Raw genomic sequence first — 17,401 nt, 5'->3', positions numbered from 1 at the left:
TGGAGAAGGATGTCATGCTTGGTAGGGTGGAGGGTCGACGAAAGAGGGGGAGGATCTTCCACCTAAGGGTTTGAAAACCAATTAAAATTATTCTGAAGTCCACTATTAGAAATCTCTTCATATATTATGCAAGTTTCCAAGTTTTTCTAATGGGAACCAATTTTCCTCCATTCAATATAATCAAGTATGTTCACTCTTCCTATATGTCTGACATCTCTAGTTGTTGTTGTTATTAGATGCCGTGGAGTCATCTCCAACTCTTAGCAATCCTATGCACAGTAGAACGAAACACTGCCCAGTCTTGTGCCAGCCTCACAATCTTTGCTATACCTGAGCCCACTGTTGCAGTCATTGTGTCTACCCATCTTGTTGAGTGCCTTCCCATTCTTTGTTGACCCTCCACTTTACCAAGCATGATATCCTTCTCCAGGGAATGGTTCATTCTGACAACATGACCAAAGTAGGTGAGAGGCTGGCCATTCTCACTTCCAAGAAGCATTCCGGCTGCACTTCTTCCAGGATAGATTTGTTAGTCCTTTTAGCAGACCATAGTACTTTTAGTATTCTTCTCAAACACCACAACTCCAAAGCATCAACTCTTCTTTGGTCTTCCTTATTCATTGTCCAGCTCTCCCATGCATAAGAGGCGACTGAAAATACCACAGCTTTGGTTAGGTGCACTTTAGTCTTCAAGGAGACATCTTTGCTCTTCGTCACTTGAAAGAGGTCTTTTGCAGCAGATTTGCCCAATGTAATACGTCATCTGATGTTTTGGCTGTTGCTTCCATTGGTGTTGATTGTAGAACCAAGTAATATGAAATCCTTGACAACTTCAAATTTTTCTCCATCCACCGTGAAGGCGTTTAGTGGACCAGTTGTGAGGATTTTTCTTTTCTTTATATTGAGGTGAAATCCATACTGCAGACTGTATTCTTCAATCTTCATCAGTAAGTGCTTCAAGTCACCCTGATTTTCAGCAAGCAAAGTTGTGTCATCTGCATAACACAGGTTGTTAATGAGTCTTCCTCCAATCTTGATGCCACATTCTTCTTCATAAAATCCTGCTGCTTGGCTTATTTGCTCAGCATGTAAGTGGAATAATTATGGTGAAAGGATACAACTTTGACACACTCCCTTCTTGATTTTGAACCATGCAGTATCCCCTTGTTCTGTTCAAAAGACAATCTCCTGTCTATGTACAGGTTCCTCATGAGTATAATCAAGTGTTCTGGAATTCTCATTCTTCTCAATGTTATCCACAATTTATTATGATCCACACAATTAAATGCTTTTGCTAAGTCAATAAAACATAAGTAAACATCTTTCTGGTATTTTTCTTTCAGCTAAGATCCATCTGATATCAGCAATGATATCCCTCATTCCACATCCTCTTCTGAAACCAGCTTGCATTTCTGGAAGCTCTCTGTGTATATACTGCTATAATCATTTTTGAATTATCTTCAGTAAGATTTTTCTTGCATGTGATATTAACTATATTGTTCGATAATTTCCACATTCTGCAAGATCACCTTTCTTTGGAATGGGTACAAATATGGATCTCTTACAGTCATTTGGCCAGGTAGCTATCTTCCAAATCTCTTGGCATAGCCAGGTGAGTGCCTCTAGCAGGGCATCCATTTGTTGAAACATCTCATTTGGTATTCCATCAACTCCTGGAGCTTTGGTTCTTTGCCAATTCCTTCAGTGCAGCTTCAACTTCTTCCTTCAGTACCATTGGTTCTTGGGCATATACCACTTCCTGAAATGGATGAGCATCAACCAATTCTTTTTGGTACAGTGACTCTGTGTATTTCTTCCATCTTCATTTGATGTTTCCTGCATCATTCGATAGTTTGCCCACAGAATCTTTCAATATTGCAATGCAAGGCTAAAATTTTTTCCTTAGTTCTTTCAGCTTGAGAAATGCCAAGCATGTTCTTCCCTTTTGGTTTTCTAACTCCAGGTCTTTGACCATTTCATTATAGTAATTGGCTTTGTCTTCTCAAGCTGCTCTTTGAAATCTTCTGTTCAGCTCTTTTATCTTGTCATTTCTTCCATTTGCTTTAGATATTCTCCACTCAAGTGCAAGTATCAGAGTCTCTTCTGACATCCATTTTGGTTTTTCATCCTTTCATGTCTTTTTAATGACCTCTTGAGTTCTTCATGGATGATGTTCTTGACGTCCTCCCACAATTCTGGTTTTCAGTCATTGGTGTTCAATGCATCAAATCTATTCTTTAGATGGTCTCTAAATTCAGGAGGGATATTATCAAGGTCATATTTTAGCTCTTGTGGACTGGTTTTAATTGTCTTCAACTTCACCTTGAATATGGATCTGAGCACTTGATGGTCTGTTCAACAGTAAGCTCCTGGCCTTGCTTTGGCTGAAGATAATGAACTTCTCCATTGCCTCTTGCCACAGATGTATTCAACCTGATTCCTGTGCATCCCATCTGGTGAAGTCCACATGTATAGTCATCAGTTATGTTGCTGAAAAAACATATGTGCAATGAATAAGTCCTTGGTCTTCCAAAATTCTATCATGTGATCCCCAATGTTATTTCTATCTGCAAGGCCACATTTTCCAACTACTGGTAACACTTCTTTGTTTCCAACTTTTGCATTCCAGTCACCAGTGATAATCAACACATCTTGATTGCATGTTTGGTCAATTTCAGACTGCAGAAGTTGGTAGAAATCTTTATTTTCCTCATCTTTGGCTTTGGAGGTTGGTGCGTAAATTTGGATAATAGTAGTATTAATTGATCTTCCTTGTAGGCGTATGGATATTATTCTATCGACAATGTTGTACTGCAGGACAGATCTTAAAACACTCTTTGTGATGATGAATGCCACATCATTCCTCTTTAATTTGTCATTCCGGGCATAGTAGATCATATGGTTGTCTGATTCAAAATGGCCAAATCTAGTCCATTTCAGCTCACTAATGGCTAGGATATCGATCTTTATGCATTCCATTTCATTTTTGACAACTTCCAGTTTTCCTAGATTCATACTTTGTACATTCCATTTTCCAATTATTAATGGATATTTCCATCTTTTTCTACTTGTTTTGAGTTGTGTCACATCAGCCTATGGAGGTCCCAAAAGCTTTACTCTATCCATATCATTATCATTAACTCTGAGGAGTCAGCTCTTCCCCAGTCAAATTTTGAGTGCTTTCCAAACTTACGGGCTCATCTTCTGGCACTATATCAGACAATGTTTCAGGGCTATTCATAAAGTTTTCCAGTAATATATCAGACAGTGTTTCACTGCTATTCATAAGGTTTTCATTGGCCAATTGTTTGAGAAGTGGATGGTTTCTTTCTTCTTCCAAATCTGTCTTAGCCTGGAAGCTCCGCTGAAACCTGCCCACCATGGATAACCCTGCTGGCATTTTACAACATAGTGGCATGGCCTCATAGCAACATGTAAGCCACCACATGGCAACAAACTGACAGACAAGTTCATCTCTCTTAGTTGTAACTAACCCCTCTGCACCTGCCTACCTTGGGCAACAGCTTTAAAATAGAGCCACCCACAAGCAAAAAGCAGCCTCTGAGCCCCAGCCCACCTGCCTCAGACCCCGGCCTTAATACAGAGCCACACTCAAATGAAAAGCAGTCTCCAAGCCCTGGGCCCACCTACTTCAGACCCTGGCCTTAATATAGAGCCACCCCCATATGAAAAGCAGCCTCCAAGCCCCAGGCCTGGCCACCTCAGGCCCTGGCCTTAATAAAGAGCCGCCCCAAGCAAAAAGCAGCTCCCAGACCCAGGCCTGCCTACCTCCTGCCTGGGCCTTAAAATAGACCTGCCCACAAGTGAAAAGCAGCCTCCAAGCCCTAGGCCTGCCTACCTGACATGTCTAGTGATGTCAGTAAAATAGGTAACAAAGATGTATTCACTAATTTAGGCAATGTGCAACATTTGTAAATTTAGTCTTGTGTAACTGACTGATAAAATAAGTTATTTTAAACTAATCAAAGTATCCTGCCTCTTCTCCTTTTGGCATATAGCTTAGAAATAACAACCATGCCTGCCCATTCATCTCTTTCTGCCACCTGTGTTCTTTTTGCAGATAGAATACATTTATTGCCACATGCTTAGTCCTTTCTGGGGCTGAACACCCAGAGTTGTTTCTCCAAAGACTTGTGTTTTGATTCTTGCAAAGTGAAAATGCTCTTGAAACCTGCACTGAAACCTTTAGTTGGAAAGCTACATTACTTTGTCCATATTTTCCACTTTCTATCAAAGTCAAATTTTCCATAATGCTGGCTTTGACTTCTCCAATGTAGAAGAAGCATCAAACTGGGATCAGTGAGATTAAGTGATTTATCAGAGATCACTGAGGATGTATGTGAGAGGGTTTATGACAGCTAGTTCAGGCTTCTGCCCACCCTCATTGCTGAGTGCCAGGTTATGAGCTTGAATTTACCTGTTTGATAATGAAAAGTTCAGAGGACGTTCTGAGTAGGGGCTTGAGATAATGTACAGCAATCCCCAGGTTATGAATGTCTGACTTACAGACAACTACAACTTGCCCTTTAATGTTATGTAAAATTGCCCTCATTTTGAAACAACTGAACCATTCCCTACTGTTCTGGTTACCTAGTGCTGCTCTGACAAGACTATACCACAAATATCATGGCTTTAACAAACAGGAGTTTATTCTCTCATAGTTTGGAGGCTTTAAGTCCAAGTTCAAAGTGCCAGGCTCTAGGGGCTGGGTGAAAGCCCCTCAACCTTAGGTTGCAGCTCTGCCTTCTGCTCCTGGCCCACTGAAGCTGGAGGCTTTTCTTCACTCAGGCACCTACTCGCTGCTGAGGCTAACAAACCCAAGGCTGACAAGTAAAAAGACAGTCTCAATGTTACCCACACCTTAAACAACATCAGGCCATTACTTCAAGTCCATTTTAAGTCCCAAGTTCAGCAGAGCATGGCAGGCTACTGAACAAAAACACAGCTACATGCAGGGTCCAAATGTGTCATAAGCTAGAGACCATTCCCTAAGGCTTCTGATCATATACAAGAAGCAGACCACATTCCCTAAGGCAGCTACTCAGCTGCTCACAGTAGATTCCACCATGGAGTTGATCACCAGTCTCACCATCCAGCTGCCCAGCCAGTCAACCAGGCCCAGCCAAGTTGACACACAAACTGAACTACCACACCTACTTTCAACATACTCTGTATCACAATCACTTTCACTTGCCGTATGTGCAGATTTTAAATCATGGAAAAGGCTCTGAGACATTTTTTGCACTAAAGTAAGATTAAATATGAACCATATGTACGTGTTCCAGCCTACCTACAAAATCGATGTAAAGATACACTCAGGAACTGATCTTGTTCACAACCTGGAGACCTAAAGTTCAGATCTTTTCAAAAGCAAATACATCATTGATGCCTATCAGTGAGAAATTCTAGTTACTTAAGTTTTATGAAAGACAAAAACTGTAACTTCTATCTCTTTATTCATTCATCTCCTCTAGCATAGGTTCTGGGTAAATGAATCAAAGGGGAGAAGGCTTCATTTCACACCTTAAACAACATAAGCTGGGCCTCTGTTAAAGTATCCATCAGGCCAGTGGTTTTCAAGCTTCAACAAGCATCAGAATAACCTGAAGGACTTGTTAAAACACAGACTGCTGAGTTCACTCTCAGAGTGTTCTGTTCAGTACGTCCGGAAAGGCCTAAGTATTTGCATTTCTAACAAGTTCCCAAGATATATGGATGCTCCTGGTCCGGAGATGGCACTTTTCAGAACCAGTGAATGAAAACATTGGTGTGAAGTTCCTCAACATCATTTCATTCTAAGTTCATGCAGATTTACCTTGGGAAGCTCCAGGTGTTGCACATTTTTAAATGAACTGAGGTCAATAGGTGGGTTGCTTGTAGTAATACTTGGATCAGCCTGACAGAGGGAGAGAAATGACCAAAAAGGAAAATGAGTGTTATGTATTTTTGTTTGTTTAAATATAACAGCTACATCATAAAAATTATTTCATAGAGTACTATTCATTATTACTGTTTTAACATTTGATATCATTTATGAACATTACACTCCCTTCAAAATACTTAATGTGATGAGATTAGACAGAAATTATTTTAGAGTATAGAAACACTAAGTGGCTCTCAAAACTTCCTGGATTTAATCTGTAATGAAATATAAAAGTAACTCAGCTATGAAACACTGAAACTCACTGACAACCAGAGCACCAGCAGAGGCTCCATTCATCATTCATGACTGTTTTAATAATTAAGTCAATTTAGAAAGTAGTAAAATGTTTTCCACCATTCCTCTGTCAGTTTGTCGTATTGTGGTGGCTTGCACATTGCTGTGAGGCTGGAGGCTATGCCACCAGTATTTCAAATACCATCAGGATCACCCATGGTGGACAGGTTTCAACAGAGCTTCCAGACTAAGACAGAAGGAAGGAGCCATCCACTTCTCAAAGAATTGGCCAGTACAAACTTTATGAATATTAGTAAAACAGTGTCTGATATATTACTGGAAAACTTTATGAATAGCCCTGAAACATGGTCTGATATAGTGCTGAAAGATGGGCTCCTCAGGTCAGAAAACACTCAAAATACAAGTGGGGAAGAGCAGCCTCCTCAAAGTGGAGTCGACCTTAAGGATGTAGGCGGATTGAAGTTTCAGGACCATCATTTGCTGATGGAGCATGACTCAAATTGGGGAAAAAAAGCTGCAAACATCCCTTAATAATCAGAATGTGGAATGTACAAAGTATGAGTGCAGGAAAATTGAAAGTTGTCAAAAATGAAATGGAACACATAAAGCTTGATATTGTAGGAATTAGTGAGCTGAAATGGACTGGTTTTGGTCATTGTGAATCAGACAACCATATCATCCAATACTCCAGGAATGACAAATTGAAGATGAATGGCATTGTATTCATCATCATAATGTTTCAACATCTATCCTGAAGTGCAATGCTGTCAGTGATAGGATAATGTCCATACACCTATAAGGAAGACCAGTTAATACTACTATTCAAATTTACACACCAACCACTAAAGCCAAAGGTGAGGAAATTGAAGATTTTTACCAACTTCTGTAATCTGAAATAGTTTAAACATACAATCCAGATGTATTGATTATTACTGGTGATTGGAATGTGAAAGTTCAAAACAAAGAAGAATCACCAGTAGCTGGAAATTATGGCCTTGGAGATAGAAATGACACTGGAGATTACATGATAGAATTTTGCAAGACCTATTACGTTTTCATTACAAATACCTTTATTCAACAACATAAATGGCAGCTATACACATGGACCTCACTAGATGGAATACACAGGAGTCAGATCAACTACATGTGTAGTAACAGGTAATGGAGAAGCTCAATGTCTTCAGTCAAAACAAAGCCAGGAGCTTACTGTGGAACAGACCATTGATTTCTCATATGCAGTTCAAGTGGAAGCTGAAGACAATTAAAACAAGAGCCAAAATAGGACCTTGATTATATCCCATCTGAATTTAGAGACCATCTGAAGAACAAATTTGATGCACTGAACACCAAGGAATGAAAACCAGACAAGTTGAGGGATGACATCAAGAACACCATATATGAAGAAAGCAAAAGGTCATTAAAAAGACATGAAGGGAAGAAAAAGCCAAAATGGATGTCAGAAGAGACTCTGAAACTTGCTCTTGAATGGAGAGTAGCTAAAGCAAATGGAAGAAATGACAAGATAAAAGAGCTGAACAGAAGATTTCAAAGAAGACGTCAAGAAGACAAAGTCAATTATTATACTGAAATGTGCAAAGACCTGGAGTTAGAAAACCAAAAGGGAAAAACATGCAAGGCATTTCTTGAGCTGAAAGAACTGAAGAAAAAACTCAAACCTTGCATTGCAATATAGAAAAATTCTGTGGGCAAAATGTTGAATGATGCAGGAAGCATCAAAAGAAGATGGAAGGAATACTCAGTCACTGTACCAAAAAGAATTAATTGGTTAATGTTCATCTATTTTAGGAGATAGCAATACATGGAGAAAACACTGAAGTTGTCAAAGATTTCATATTACTTGGAACCACAATCAACACCCATGGAAGTAGGTCAAGAAATCAGACGATGCATCGCACTGGGCAAATCTGCTTCAAACGACCTCTTTAAAGTGCTGAAGAGCAAAGATGTCTCTTTGAAGACTAACCCAGCCATCGTATTTTCAATAGCTTCATATGCATGTGAAAGTTGGACAATAAGGAAGAAAGTTGGACAATGAATAAGGAAGACCAAAGAAGAGTTGATATTTTTGAGCGGGGTGTTAGAGAAGAATACTGAAAGTCCCATGGACTGCCAGAAGAAGGACCAAATCTGTCCTGGAGGAAGTGCAGCCAGACTGCTCCTTGGAAGTGAGAATGGCCAGACTTCGTCTGACCTACTTTGGTCATGTTGTCAGAAGGGACCATTTCTTGGAGAAGGATATTATGCTTGGTAAAGTAGAGGTCAAAGAAGGGGAAGACCCTTAATCCCTCAATGAGATGGGCTGACACAGTGGCTGCAATGATGGGCTCAAGCATGGCAATGATTGTGAGGATGATGCAGGACAGGGCACTGTTTCATTCTACTCTACACAGGGTCACTAGGAGTCAGAACTGACATGATGACACCTAACAGCAACAATAAAACCAAAAAAGAACCAAACTCACTGCCATCGAGTCAATTCTGACTCATAGCGACCCCCTTTGGGTTTCCGAGGGGGTAAATCTTTACAGAAGTAGATTGCCTGGTCTTCCTTCTACAGAGTGGCTTTTAGGTTTGAACCACCAAGCTTCTGGTTAGCAGACAAATGTCTTTGGCACTGAACCACCAGAGCTCCTTACATGTTCAGTTAGGAAAGAGTATTTTTGTTCCTACTATTTCTGCCTCCTATCCCCAACTGATATCACTACAGGCTCCTGTAATTTTAAGCCTTTTGCTTCCTACTATGTTCTTTTCATTCATCCTGTAATGCATATCCAAATCTTTTCCATATCAAAACAAAACTACCACCAAAAAACTCTCCTTACTCTTTGTCACCCTCTAGCCATTCCTCTCTCTCCTAATAATTTCTTAACCACCAAAGCTAGTGGACTTTCTTTAGTCATCTCCTTACCTGACCTCTGTAGCACTTAAGGTTGTGGAATACATCCTTCTCGAAATGCACTCTCCCCTCAAGTCATGTAAATGCCCTCCTGGGTTCTCTTTCATCCTCTCCTACCACTCTTTATTGTTGATAATCCATTATTTCGACCTTAACCCTTTTAACCCTCTTTTCTCTAAATGGTCTTTGTAGGCAAACACTTCAGCTCCCATGGCTAACAAATGCCAAATCTATATCTTATAGGAATACATCTCTAAGTTTTATACCAAATGTCCCAATGTGCCCCTATGCCAGGCTTTCCAATGGGTACTTATTTAATTCTCAAGTGTCCCAAGTAGAATGTATTATCTTTTTGCAAATGTCTTCTCTTTTTCCCTATATTTCCTGTTATGGTGAAAGTCAGCCACCCACTAGGTCACATCAGACATCTGGAAGCCTTGTACATCCTGTCTGCCTTATTCACCAGGGTATCCCCACCCTCAAGAACAGTACCTCCTATAAGGCAGAAACTCAATAAACATATTTTGGATAAATTAATTCTCAATTACTCATTTTCTCTCAATGTCTCAAAGCCAGGGATGAAATACTGTCAATTTGGGTTCCTTAACCTCTGACATAATCATCTTCTCTCTTCTTGTTTTAGTCCAGGCTCTTATTATCTTTCTCCCCCATTTCTCCAATAATTTTCTCACTTCCTCGAATTTTCTCTCTCCCATTACTTCTGATCTTTTCCTACTCTACTGTCAGAGTTTTGAAAGTACACTTTTCATTCTGAGTTCCTCACTGCCTCAAAGACAAAGTCTGCATGTATTAACCTGTGATAATTTCCCATGATCTGACCCAATCTATCTGTTCAGTCCCTATTTCCCATCAGCTTCTCACGTTTGCTCCCACTGTTCAGTCATACTCTGCATTCTTTAATTCCCTGCATTGTCCAAAGCTTCCATGTTGTCCTTCACTCAATCCCCTCTGCCTGCAACATTTTCCCCAAGTATTTTCATTCCAACATACAGGTAAGTTTTCTTTCCCCTATAAAGTTTTTTCCATACTCTCTTCAGAGACAGAATTAACAATTCCATTTCTACTCTCAGTATTCTCTCTGAAAACTTCTATAGGCAACCTCAGGTAATGGTTCTAAATTCTTGGAGGGCTGAGGCTATGACCTATTAACCTTTGATAACCCAGTAAGCATTCAGTAATGACTTACTGAATTAATAAGTACTAGTTTGGGCAATCCTACTTCCGTAGTGATACTGCCTCGGAAACCCAAGGAGGGGTCGCTATGAGTCGGGGCCGACTCGACGGCACATAACAACAACAACAACAAGTTTTGTATATATGGGAGCTCTGGTAGCATAGTGCTGAAGGCACTTGACTGCTAACCAGACAGCTGGCGGTTCCAACCCACAAGCCACTCCTTGGAAGAAGATGGGGCAATCTACTTCTGTAGTGATACTGCCTCAGAAACCCAAGGAGGGGTCGCTATGAGTCGGTCCGACTCAAGGCACATAACAACAACAACAGTTTTGCATATCACAACAACATATCAATCAAATCTTATCAGAAAACCAAGCACAAGCTATTTATATATATACCTCCTTATTTTGAAGATTTTCTGAGGTAGCAGACAAAGGTTCTACTGTATTTCCAGGGCATACAGCCATCTGACTCACTGCATCTTTATTTCTAAAATAAACAGCATCAATATGTCAGAAAAATTCATGTTATTTTCATTCTACAACTTGAAGAGTCAGAGGATTACCAGAGAAAACTCACTAACCCCAAAGATCTAAACCTTTAACACTCATATATTCAAACATTTTTTATTTTCATTCAAAAGATCTTAAAGTCGAAATGCTAACAAAAATTATCTGGCAAACCAGCAAAAGAAAATGCTCACCGGATAAAAATTATTTTTACTTTGGAAGGGGCACATTTAATGATTGATGAGGCATTCTGATGACTTTGTCCATATAAAATCTGACCATTGATCTGTGAAAAATAAGGATCATTCATTAAGCCAGGAATTTTAATTAATTTTTTTTATCATCTCATCTGGCTAATAAAAATCATATTAGTCATATTTTTTCTTCTTCTAATATAAATATATGCTTCCTTTAAATATATACACACACACACACACATATATTCCTCCCTAGAATATGAACCTGACTTTTGATGGTGATGTTTAAAGCTAATACTAAAGTGAGTTACATGTAGTGTGACAATTAGGGACAGATAGTTAAGAGGTACCAATGCACCAAATGTTGGGGAGTAGGATGCAAATTTCCTGACAGGCACTGGGCTTCCACCATGCTTTGTACAAAGCTAGGGCTCTGTCTAAGCACTAGTGGGCTGTACAGACCATCTTGGGAAGTTTCCTGCTGTCATGTTTCCCAGGTGATCTCAAAACTCAAGCCCTGGAAAAGGCTGCTGGGAGAAGTAATGTCCGTGGGTTCAGGATTTGGGCAGTAGAATGTGATTAAGCAGCAAAGTACCTGATAGAAACTGCCAGCTCAGTTCTCTAGTCTAAGCCACTGCTGACTGAGCCTCCCTAGCCAAAAACACTAGGTATGGGGAAGAGTATAAAGGCAGGACATGTGACTGCTACCCCAGAGGACGTAGGGACAAAGAAAACATGCAAATACAATTCTAAACACTTTAACATTATAGCCCACAAATCTATTTTGTTTGGCAGGTTCAGTTACTGCTTTCATTATTTAGTCTTAATCTTGACCCAAACCACCCCATCCCCATTCACTTCTACTATTAGGGATTCAACTTCCAGAAAGCTCAGGGAGTCTGCATCATTACTGGAGAGTGACTGGTCATTTGGCCTTTGCAAAATTCAAATAAAAATGTAGCACACACACACAAAATGTTTTAGAGTGTGATCTTTATTACTGTCTTGGGGCAAAAATTGTTTCTGGCACTACACAGTCATGACCTTTAAATGGAAGTTAATGGGAACATGGACTCTACTTAGGAAAGATTTGGTTTAGAGCCAACTTGGCAGCAATGCATCTATTTTATTAGGCAAACGATAGTTTTCTCAGTCTCAATGTGAGGCCTGGTGGAGTTTCTGGAAACTGATTATTCCGTTGCACCACTCTGCCTTCTAGTTAACAGACTTTACCACAAGAGCTTACCTCTAGAAGCTCATCTGCAATCTGTAACCTGCCATCTTTCCCAGCTGCTCCATTGGGATCAATTCCTACTATAAAGACACTCATCCTGGATCGATCTTTATTTCCAGCAAGGCTTAGACCCAAGCCGCTACGACCTTTCTCCAATTCAATCATATGGAGCTCACCTAGTAGGGTTCCATAACGCTCTTTGATACTTTCTACAAACAGAAAAAAATACAACAGGTACTGAGAGAGAACTAATTCAAAGGCGAATGCTTTAGTATCTGAAGGCTATCCAGTTTTGTCTCAAAGTGCATTATTTGTACCAAAATGTAGTCCTTGGAAGTTAAGAAAGACCAAACAGACTGGTCCCCTGGGCATCAGGACTGGTTTCCAGAAATTCCCAAACTTTGAGGAATTACTTTGCATCCAGGGTGCAGCAATACAGTCTGATTAATTGCCTTGGGCTTGGGATAATCAGGCCCCAGAGAAGTGATTCATATATACTAAACTCTCAGAGGACTATGATTAAATAGGCAAGTTACTTTATTGTTTACAAAGGAGAAAAGAATTTTTAAGTGATCCAGAATATTTGTGTTCACTACTCTCCTTTCTCCTGGGCCTGCTGGGCTGTTTGAGGGAGGAGTGGGGGAAAAGGAGAATTTTTTCTTTATTGTAAAACTCAAGGATGCCTTAAACTCAAGGATGCCTTCAATCTTGGGAGGTCAGGTTTGTCATTCTTTATCTCTTAAGGTGTTCTGGGCTTTAAGCAAAGGATTGAGAAGTAGTCTCAATGCTTTTTGATTGGAGGGGGGAGGTGGGTAGAGCCACAGGGAAGTTGTTTGAGCTAGATTTAGAAAAGGATGTTTGTAACCCCAGGAGAACTGGAACTATGAGGGGCTTTCTCTTTTTCTGTGTGAAAGCTTTCTTGGGCTCCAGGGCTCTTGCAAGCCTCCAGCCAATTGGCTGGGTGTTGTGAACATCCAAGTTCCCAACAGAGGGAGAAGAAAAGGAGCTGAGCTGTTTATTGGGGAGTCCACTCAACTAGGAAAAGCTTGTTCTTAATCTTTCTTGAAAATTGCAAGAAACGACTGTCTCTCAGCTATCAGTCCTAACTTACTGATGGGACTTTATGTCTATAGGCTCTGTTTGCATGTGGGGCATATGAACTGTAATGGGGAGTGGGCTGGGTGACAAAACTACTTTAAGAGACTATCTAGAAAAAGGGGATTTCCTCCATGCCTTTGTAGATATCTTCTATCTCTCCAGTCCCTAAACTTTTAGCCCAGATTTTCCAGTTGGGCAGGGACTATGGGATACAGGGCACTCTACCTATATAACCTGTGATGATATTGGGCTCTGAAAGCCACTCTTGGATGCATTAAGGGAGACATGCAAGAATGCCAGCCACAAGGCCACTTCTGTCAGTTGTAGGCAGAGCCTGGTGTTCAGGGTTGGCTTGAGCTTTTTCCTTGATGGGGAAGAGGTTTTAGTGACTGTTGTAACCTGAAAATTATTCACCTCTGTGGGTGTTAATTTTTTCCAAGTTGTTCTTACAACTAAGGTGATCACTGCTGATCTGGAAACTCTGTGGCATGGCTTGGAAACCTCATGAACTCTTCTTACTATTAAGTTCATGGGCTCTGGCACCTGGCAAAGGAGTTCTAGTTGCACACTGCCTAAGGCATTTGATTACTAACCATAAGGTTGGTGGTTCAAACCCACCAAGTGCTCCCTGGAAGGAAGATAGGACAATCTACTTCCAAAAGGAGTCGCTATGAGTCAAAACCAACTTGATGGCAGTAGGCACAGTCAGTGGGAGCTTTCCTCCCATAGGAAAATCTGGAAGTTAGAGCATATTGGACAATTGTTACATATATTCAGAATAAAGGGAACAGGTTTTCTGATTGCACAGGGTCATCAGGCCAGGGAAAACTGATATATCTATCCCAGCTTTGGGACCCATGTGCCATTCCTATCTCCCATCCCACATGTTCAAGAGGTAGAATTCATAGTCCACCCTCTTTAATCTGAAGCATCTACTTTGACCAATAGACTAAGGCAAAACTAGCACTGTGTTAGTTCTAGGCACAGCCCTTTACTGGTTTGGCAGCTCTGCTTCTTGACTCACAGACTGCTTGCTCTTGGGACACTCCTTCTCAAGACCCAGCTGCCATATTGTGAACAACTCAAGTCATATAGAGAGGGACATATAGGTATTCCAGCCTGAGCTCCAGATGAGCAGCTGGCCAACAGCAAGCACAATGTTTGCCAGCCAGAGAAGGGTACCTTCTTGGATGTCTGCCTTAGCTACATCAAGTCAACCACAGAACCTCGACAGATTAATAAGAAACTGTTTTAAGCTATTAAGTTTTAAATGATTTGTTACATGAAATAAGATTATTAACACATTCTGTTTACCTCAGAGTATTCTGGTCACCTTGACTGAATCAGCAATATACAATAATTTCATCGACAGTGAACTGAGCAAACTGCAAAGTTTACAAACCACTTATTAGAAGATGATATTATATGGCTAATGCCATATAATCTACATTGACTCTCAACAGCATCAAATTAATAAACTGACATTTTCTAGAATCTAGTGGCATAATCTGCATGCTTTATACTTCCTAAGATCATGTACTATAACTTTCTTAAAGAAAATTACTTTGAAAGCAAACTTTACTTCCAAAAGTAAGAGCTTATTCATAAACTTTGGCTAAATTTTTTAGTATTTCCCTGAAAAACAGTTTATTTCCTAGGAAAATACAGAAACCCCAATGATCATAACAACACCACCTTTGAATGCTTTCTGTGCACCACACATGATGCTTAGCATTCCTAATACCAAAACCAAACTAAACTCATTGTCATTGAGTCGATTCTGACTCCTAGTGATCCCCAATAGGTTTCCCAGGCTGTAAATCTTTACAGAAACAGACTGCCTTATCTTTCTTCCACACAACAGCTGGTAGGTTCAAACCACTGGCCTTTTTGATTAGCAGCCAAATGCCGTAACCACAACACCAGAGTTCCTTGGCATTCCTAATAGATTCTATAATTTAATGTCAGTACTCAGTGATAAGAAATGCATTCTAAACAGTGGGTTAATGAATAAGCTAAAACTTAGAGATGACAAACAACTTGTCACTGCCCAAAGTTGTGATCTCAACAATTACACTACGTTACCATCCCAGTATAGAAAATATTGGACATTCAAAGTATCCACAACAACTAGATTTTACAATGAGAGATCTGAGGTCAAGACAGGGGCAATGGCTTGTTCAAGACCACATGGTGGCTGACTCAGGACTAGCTTCTGAGACCTTGCTGTGCCCTCTTTAATTCTTGTACAAATGGCAAAGCCCATGTGAACAGGAACGCACGTTAACAGGAAAGGAAGAACATGACCTCATACCTCAGGAATGCATGCTGTATTGAAAAAAATAATTTTTTTTCCCTGCAGAGAGGCAGTATGTATAAGTAAAGCTAAAATACATTCACTCATCCAGAACATAAGCCTCGAAAAACTCAGATCTATTTTAATACCTCGTGTAAATATATGCAGTACAAAAAGACAACTTACTCCAGCTGTAACCAAACTCATCCTCTTTGTCCACATCTTCTGAGACTTTGCTTGCAGAGGACTGTGCAAGATCACTGCCCATTTCTGCAAATGCTGAAGGAGGGGGCAGAGGCACGTTGCACAATGGAGTCTTTTCTGGCTCCAACTCTGACTGCCCGGATGCCTGTGGGAACAAGAAGAATGTAGGGGGTATGTGCAGTGTGAGAAAGAAAAACTTAAGAGAAGGAATAAAAAGAGAGAGAGAGAGAGAGTATAACACCAAAAACAAAAACAGAAAAATGGCTGTAACATTTCTCACAATAAATAAATAGCAGAAAGTTCATAAATACATGAAATGTTAGACAGGATTCAGGTAAAGTTTGAACAGAATAAACAAAATAGTATGTTCAGAGCACAACTCAATACACCATAATTTGCTATTTTAAGCCCATGAATTATTAAATCTGAAGGGTTAAATGACTTAAGGAGAAAAACTGCATAGACTTCCCCTTTCGGCAAAAAATATTTCCCATTCTAGGGTTCTCATAAACATTCAGAGGACTAGGCAAGATAATGGGGGCATCTAGAAAGGTCTCCCAAGAAATTTAAATGAAACAAAAAATTACAGAAAGTTATCCTTCAAAGCTTATTAGTGAGACTGTATATAAAGAATTCTTCACTGTTACCTGAATCCTCTCTCCAAATGACTCTCTAAAAATTGATTGCATGAGAACTACACTTGCAGGCTCAGCAACCAGAAAAGAGCACACAAACTTGGATTGGACAGGCATGATTTTGAGGGACAACACCAGCATCCCCTTGTGTAGGTAGCTCATACAAGTACAAGATATAGGAGAATACTTCATATAAATCCAAAGCACAGCTTAGTAGCCATCACTTAGGGTTACAGATCCTATTTCAAAATAAGGATGGTATCATCCAGTTCTTATGTTATAGACTACCAAACAGAATATTAGAATTTGAAAGGCTTTTAAGTCTCTGGGTTAATTTTATTCATGTGGCAAATAAGTAACCTGAGGCCACCAGGAGTGCAAGATTTTACTAGACATCACACGGTGATACTAGACCAAAAGGTCAATTTTTATTCCAAGGCACTTTGCATTATAACATGTTTTCTCTTCCAATTCCCATAGTAAAATAATTCCTAACTCTAGGGTCAGAGACACTCAGCTAAAGAGCTAACCCTGCTGTGAGCTTGTCCCTGCTCCCTTGAACCTGCATTTTTCCTAGCCTTCTTTATTTTTATTTTTTTCAGCACAAAAATCCCTCTGGTAGATCTTGTTTTATTTTATCTGTGTATCTGGAAAATGACTGTGATTAAAAAAAATAATTTCTTATAAAACATACTAAATGACATGCATGAATGCTAAGACTTAAGAATTATGACCTGGTACCAAGAATCAGGAAGACTACAAAATAACCTAACACTGGAACTACTGGGCACTGAATGGGATCTTTCTTTTGATGACTCAGACAACATTTCAGGAGTCTCAGCTACCTCAAGGAGCTCTGGTAGCATAGTGGCTAAAGCACTTGACTGCTAACCAGAAGGCTGGCGGTTCAAACCC

The 17,401-nt window shown here is 40.0% G+C and overlaps 1 protein-coding gene across 1 annotated transcript in view; it reads right to left on the bottom strand.

Annotated features, from left to right (window-relative positions):
- MPDZ (multiple PDZ domain crumbs cell polarity complex component) overlaps positions 1 to 17,401 on the bottom strand; it is a 225,587-nt gene that overhangs the window by 33,870 nt on the left and 174,316 nt on the right. The window contains exons 27-31 of the mRNA XM_042781301.1: positions 15,834 to 15,996; positions 12,266 to 12,462; positions 11,017 to 11,108; positions 10,712 to 10,802; positions 5,837 to 5,917 (exon numbers count right to left, since the gene is read on the bottom strand). Coding sequence (XP_042637235.1) covers positions 5,837 to 5,917; positions 10,712 to 10,802; positions 11,017 to 11,108; positions 12,266 to 12,462; positions 15,834 to 15,996 — 624 coding nt within the window. The remainder of the gene's footprint in view (positions 1 to 5,836; positions 5,918 to 10,711; positions 10,803 to 11,016; positions 11,109 to 12,265; positions 12,463 to 15,833; positions 15,997 to 17,401) is intronic.

This window comes from Orycteropus afer, unplaced genomic scaffold (assembly GCF_000298275.1).
Source record: "Orycteropus afer afer isolate SDZICR_OR568_19922 unplaced genomic scaffold, OryAfe1.0 scaffold00102, whole genome shotgun sequence".
NCBI lineage: Eukaryota > Metazoa > Chordata > Mammalia > Tubulidentata > Orycteropodidae > Orycteropus > Orycteropus afer.
The sequence above is the reverse complement of the archived record's forward strand: the minus strand, read 5'-3'. Positions and strand labels throughout refer to the sequence as shown.